This window comes from Aptenodytes forsteri, unplaced genomic scaffold, assembly GCF_000699145.1.
Source record: "Aptenodytes forsteri isolate BGI_AS27 unplaced genomic scaffold, ASM69914v1 Scaffold396, whole genome shotgun sequence".
NCBI lineage: Eukaryota > Metazoa > Chordata > Aves > Sphenisciformes > Spheniscidae > Aptenodytes > Aptenodytes forsteri.
In genome coordinates this window covers 1,831,185-1,837,263 of record NW_008794215.1, presented here as the reverse complement: position 1 = coordinate 1,837,263, position 6,079 = coordinate 1,831,185, and the positions used below count along the sequence as shown (strand labels likewise).

The 6,079-nt window shown below is 40.0% G+C and overlaps 1 protein-coding gene across 1 annotated transcript in view; it reads right to left on the bottom strand.

Annotated features, from left to right (window-relative positions):
• Positions 1–6,079, bottom strand: part of ASPH (aspartate beta-hydroxylase) — a 109,315-nt gene continuing 103,236 nt past the window's right edge. Inside the window, exon 27 of the mRNA XM_009285445.2 lies at positions 1–327. Coding sequence (XP_009283720.1) covers positions 177–327 — 151 coding nt within the window. The 3' untranslated portion in view covers positions 1–176. The remainder of the gene's footprint in view (positions 328–6,079) is intronic.

Genomic DNA, 6,079 nt, shown 5'->3' with positions numbered 1-6,079 from the left:
TTTTTTCCTTCTTTTTTTCCTTTTTTTAAATGAAGTCCTCTGTGATTGCAGAATGTTGTCCTTATCTCTTCTAACCCTTACAATACTTGTATTCTTCGTATGCTGGATAAATTAATCCTATTTGCATACTCCAAAGGGATTAAAGCTCTTCTGCTCTGCACATCAGAAGGAACCCCTTAAATAGCAGGAAGGGTGCGTCTCTGTTGTGCTGTTAACTCAGGGTGCCACACATCCACAATGAATATCAGGCGATAATTTTCAGCATCCTGCCATACTTCATGTTCGAAAGAGTCGTCAAAAATAAGAACTTTCCCTTCTTCCCAGGTTCTGCAACACAAAAAAGAACATGCTTTAGTGTAATACTTGAAGTGCCGTGGAGCAGGCAAGCTATATATCAGCTCTGAAGATGTCCTTTTACATACGAGAATTATTTAAACAGTATATATTGCACAGTCAAGATTTCAGTACCTAATATAAAGAAATCAGAATATCAGTTTTAATTGAAATCAACTACAGAAAGATCAGTCTAATGGTCCTTCATATTACTGAGGGATTGTTTCCTCTCACTCTGCACAGTTATGCCCACATGTGCCCACATACACATTCAGACATTCGCAATATTTGTTATATACTTTTAATGAGTTGAGTCCATAAGCAGGGAGCATGCATCAGGCTCACAGGTATAATGCTGGTGTAGTAATCAACTGCCCTCCTTTTCTAATCAGATACATACATAATGAGTAATGGAAACTGAGGGAATGACCAGCAATATGGTCATATGATTTGAAAATAAATTACATTAAATCAATCTGCTTTTTCTAAAAATCAGAACAACAGAATTAGGCCTTGATCATGCTTAAAATTTCAGGGATGTTAACAGTCTTGTTCCATAAATCCATTCAAAGCACAGAGTCTAAAGATTTTTCTTCAGAGGAAGGTTGCAATGCCATAGCGTACACTGGGTTAACTATACTATTTAAAGCTGAACTGGAAGGATGAGACCACAAAGCTTAAAGCCCCTCTGCTTGCCAAGTACTGCTTAGGCAGAGCAGATCATTGAACGGACGTAAGTACCCTGGGTGAGTGTTCATTACGACATGGAAGAGCCAAGTTTTAACAGCGGTACTTTTCCAAGGTCTGTACCTTTGTTAGGCACAAAAAAGGATGCACACAATTTATTCAAATTGGCTTGGTTTTGAGCACCTCCGTCATTTGAAAAATTACCAGATTTAAAAGCAATGGCAAGAGGCAATGTAGAAGGGAGATATTAATTGTCAGAAGAATCGGTGTTCCTGTCAATTTTACAAAGGATAGAATCACAGAATAATTTAGGTTGGAAGAAACCTTGGAAGGGCATCTGGTCCATGCCTCTGCTCAGAACAAGTCTTATTGCAAAGTTAGATCCAACTTTGAGGTTAGATGAAGTCTCCCAGGTTCTTGACTAGTGGATTTTTGAGTGTCTACCACCAGGGATATTTCACCATCTCTTCCACTGTTTCACTAACCTCATTGTGCAAATTTCCTTCTACCTAGATGGAATTTCCTTCACTGTCACTTGTGTACATTACCTCTCATGCTATAACTGCACACCTCCAAAAAGAATCTGGCACTGTCTTCTGCACAGTCCCCCATTAGTAGTTGAAGACGGTATCTAGGCTCCCCTTCAGCTGTCTCTTTTTCAGACTCCAAACCAGCTCTCCAAGCCTCTCTTCATGTGTCACATGCTCCAGTCTCCTAATCATCTTTTTCATCCTCCACTGGACTCCCTCTAGTTTATCAATGACTTTTTTTCTACTGAAGAGCCACACTGGACACAATACTCCAGAGGCAGTGTCTTGAGTGCAGAAGAGAGGGAAAAAATTGCTCCCCTCAAACTGCTTCCTACACACTTACTAACACAGTCCAGTACACAGCTAGCCTTCATTAAGACAAGAGCACATTATGACTCCTGTTCAACTCATCCCCTAGGCCCCTTAAGTCCTTTTCTTCAAAGCTGCTTTCTCTCCAGTCATCACCCAGTCTGCACTGTTGGAAGGTGTTGATCTGTTACCAGTTGCAGGGCTTTGCATTTGCTTTGTTGACCTTCCAGAAGTTTCAGCTGGCACACTTCTCCAGCATGCTGAGATCTGGATTCATCATTTTGAATAGCGGTTTAACGCCTGGTTAAATGATACTGAGAAAAATCAGCAGCGGATCCGTGACCACTAGTGATAATGTCACAACACGTCAAAAAGTCACTGTGCTAGTCATTTGTCGCTGCCCCCTCAGATCTCAATCTCACCTACTGCATTTAGACACAGCAGCTGATTATGTGTTACATGGTTTGACTATTGTAAAGTCCGGCAGTGGCATGAGCAAAGCAAATTTTGCATTGCAGCAGGACAAAAGCACAGACCTGATTACACGCCTACAGGTGAGACTGGATGAATAAGTCAGTTGAGGCAATATTGGTCAAAGAAGCGTTACCTCCTAAAGCCACTCTACAATGACCACGTAATCAAGTTTTTTTAAGAGGATCTGTTAGGAGCTGAAGCAGTCCTGAGGATGGATGCCTTTAAAGGGAATCAGGAACTGTGAACAGTAGTGATGGTAAAGCAGCAAAGATCTTGCCATCAAAGATGGAAATGCATTGCTTAGCTCATTCAACTGTGTTCATTCACAGAGAAAACAATTTTCTTTTTTCAAAAACAGGGTGAAAATGAGATTTAGACTCCCAAGTCATCTCGGTATTTTAGTTTTAATTCAACAAAAGCAAAAATTAACCATCAAAATTTATGGGGTTGTGCTGCAATGTTCTGAAGAGAAAGGGGAATTGAAATTGGATCATTTCAACTGAAATGATCATCTAAACATATTTTAAGCAAGAGTAGATAAACCAGAAAGCATAACATAGTAAAAACCTCACATTGGCTTGCACACAGACATCAGCCTTGAAGGCCCAGATAATAAGCCTTTTGCAGGTTTCAGCTATGATCATGTGTTTTTTCTGCTACCACATCAGTTATCTGATAACAAAAATGTTTTAAGTCATACAGACCCTGAGTCTCTGCTACTTCACTGAAGTTATGTTGGTATTATTCAAGTCAATGGGAGTCAACCACTTGCAATGCTATAATGCGGTAAAAAAATCAAGCAGACTTCGGGGGGGTTTTTGGGGGGTGTGGGGTTTTTTGTTGTTTTTTGTGGGCTTGGGGGATTTGCTTTTGGTTTTGTTTGGGGTGTACTTTGTTTTGGGTTTTTTTTGTTGTTGTTTTGGGGGGGGGAGGAGGTTGTTGGGTTTTGGGGGTTGGGTTTTTGTGGGTTTTTTTTTAATTAAACCAAGCCTGAAAAATCCTGCCCTAAATAGCCTGAAAGTGCAGCTCAGTTAAGGACAATAAAAACTCCAGCACCCAGATGAAGTAGCTTCAGAGGTTAAAACCCAGGATCTATCATTTGCATCATAATGGGATGGGCTGTTTTGCACAACAAAGAAAAAGTCATAAAGTTGACAGAACTATTAGCCCCTTTTGAATAGATTACAAACCCCATCATTAGCATGCAAATAAACATTTTCTAGAAGCCTTCATGGTGTGAGAAACACTTCACAGTGGGACCATAGGGACGCTATTATTCTGCTCTGGTGCTGAGCCACTCTGAGGTAGTTTCTATATCACCTGCACGGCTCTAGTGTCACCTGTTACAGGTAAGATCTTGGACTGGCTTCTGCATAAGGCTGCAATTCTGCACCTTCATTTCAAAACATGATTACCCTGACAGAGATGTTTGATTTTGATAACTAGATATTATTTACCTATCATTTTTGTGCATTGTACCCTACACTTTAGAATTGGGACTTCAAAATGGCCCAAAGACATAAAATTACTATAGCTGTACTGAATAACAATGAGGTGTACCAGCTCCCAGCAGCTGCAGAAAGACTATTCTGCAAGTGAAGGAGTAAAACACAGTAGTAGACAGCTGAATTGCCTGTCCATCAAAGGATGAGTTGTATTGTAACATTGCCCCTCTAAACACCCACACTGGGTGGCACAGAGGTAACCAAGCACAAAATTCTCATTGTTTCTCTTCTCTATCTCATACGCACAGCAGTGGAACAGGAGGCCAGAAAAGGCCTGACCTATGCTAACCTTTATATTTGAGCCAGCTCTCCTATTTGAAACCACTAGTTTACCACTGCTCTGAACCACCAGGAGGGGAGGAACTGCAAATGCCCAAGGTAGGATGATTTCCTCCTGGCACCACTCCCTTCCACAGTAGTTCACCCACCTCCCCTTTCATGGGGGAAGGGATGTAAAAAAACAACCAACCGAACAAAAAAAACCCCAACCCTTTCATTGCCATCAGTAGACACACTTTCAATGCTTTCAGGGAAAATCCTGCCTTTGATTCTGAATATAGAGCTCTTGCCAAAAAAAGCAACTAAAGTTAACGCATTCCAGTACAGGCTGTAGTCAGCTCTTGAATGTTTTACATTTCAAATGAGCGAGTCCAATGCGTAAGACTGAGCCAGGTTCAGGAGCCTGGACACTGCTCGATCTGCAGCGTACCAGCAGCAATAGGCGTTTCTCCAACTCTTGACTTTGCGGGAGTGTTGCTACCAAGGAGGAGATTGTTAAGTTCATTTTCCACACCCCTATCGCTTCCCTTCTGTTCGGAGATGTTGTTGTTGTTAAGTCAAAGAAGGGTGCCAGCCGTAATGAAGGGTGGTGAGCTGTGGACACCTGCTCTCTTGGAAGCAGATCAAAACCACCACTTCGTTCACACAGGCCACTAAAGAGCCACCTAATGGCAATGTCTTTCAGTCACCACTGATCTGAATTCACAATAATGCCCTAAAGTGAAAAGACTCCACGTCTCCCCTGTTAGTCCTCTAAGCCCATTGGCTACCTCTCCCTCCATCCAATTGTCTATCTTAAACTTATTTTGGATATTGGATTTGGATATGGAATGCTGGAAGCCAACATGTTTATTACTACCTAGATGTAGGTAGTGCAGATTGTAACACTGACTGTGACAGATTATTAAATAAGCTATATGTTGGCAGGAATCTATAGTGACAACATTTTTGGTTATTAACAGTTGGATACTTCTATCCTCAAAACTTTGAAACATTTCTTGTTGTAGTTGTTTTCAAATGTTCTGAAAAAAATCTGCTATGTATTGCGGTCATGCAGACAGGAGTGGCATTTCAGTTCTCAATATCAAATATATCTGTGCATTAGTACTATGAAAATAATTCAAAATTAATGCTTCTTGCACTCAGATGCTGCAGACAAGACACAGAATCTTCCAAAAATACACATACAGCTATTAAGCATCATTAGAATTTCACATAAGTCTTATAAAATTAAGTCTGTAAGCAAAAAGCAATATAGTTAATACTATATTTTTCTGTCTATGTTTAATAATATCATGCAAAAACCTATCACATTTTCTCATATTTCCCAGGGGAGTATATGCCCTGATTGTAAATGTCTAAGCTATTGCATTTTATTTTGTTTTTCGCACTGAGCAAACAGAGACAAAACTGGTCTTCAAGGCAGCATAATTTTTCCCTAAGGGGTAAGAATTCTTACCTAAAATGCACTTTAAAGAAATTTGCTACCTGTGTAACTCATTGGGCCAAACACTTCATAGATGTCTTCATCTTCAAATCAACGTCAACTGGAATATTTTTAACTGAATTATAACAAATAATACCAGCTAGGAAGGAGGCTTCTGCCAGAAATACAAGAGTATTCTGTCACGGTGGTGAAAATGGAGGTACAGCTTAGTCTTAGCTTTTGCTGAATAAGCAAGAATTCTAAGTCCCCCCAAAATCAAAACAAATAGAGGAACTCCGTTGGCAACTATATTAGACTGGCATTATAAAAGTAAACACAGACTCCATGGACTAAACCCACTGTTATTTCCATGCCATAGCAGAGAAGAGCAGTTTTGTCTCCAAAGATTCTTCTGGCATTGTTTGAAAACTGATATTTATATGTTTGTACCAAGAGTTGGGGTGTAAATTGCCTGTTTAACAAAATATATTACACTTCCTGATGAGTAAAACACAATTTTTTTTTTTTTTTTTTTT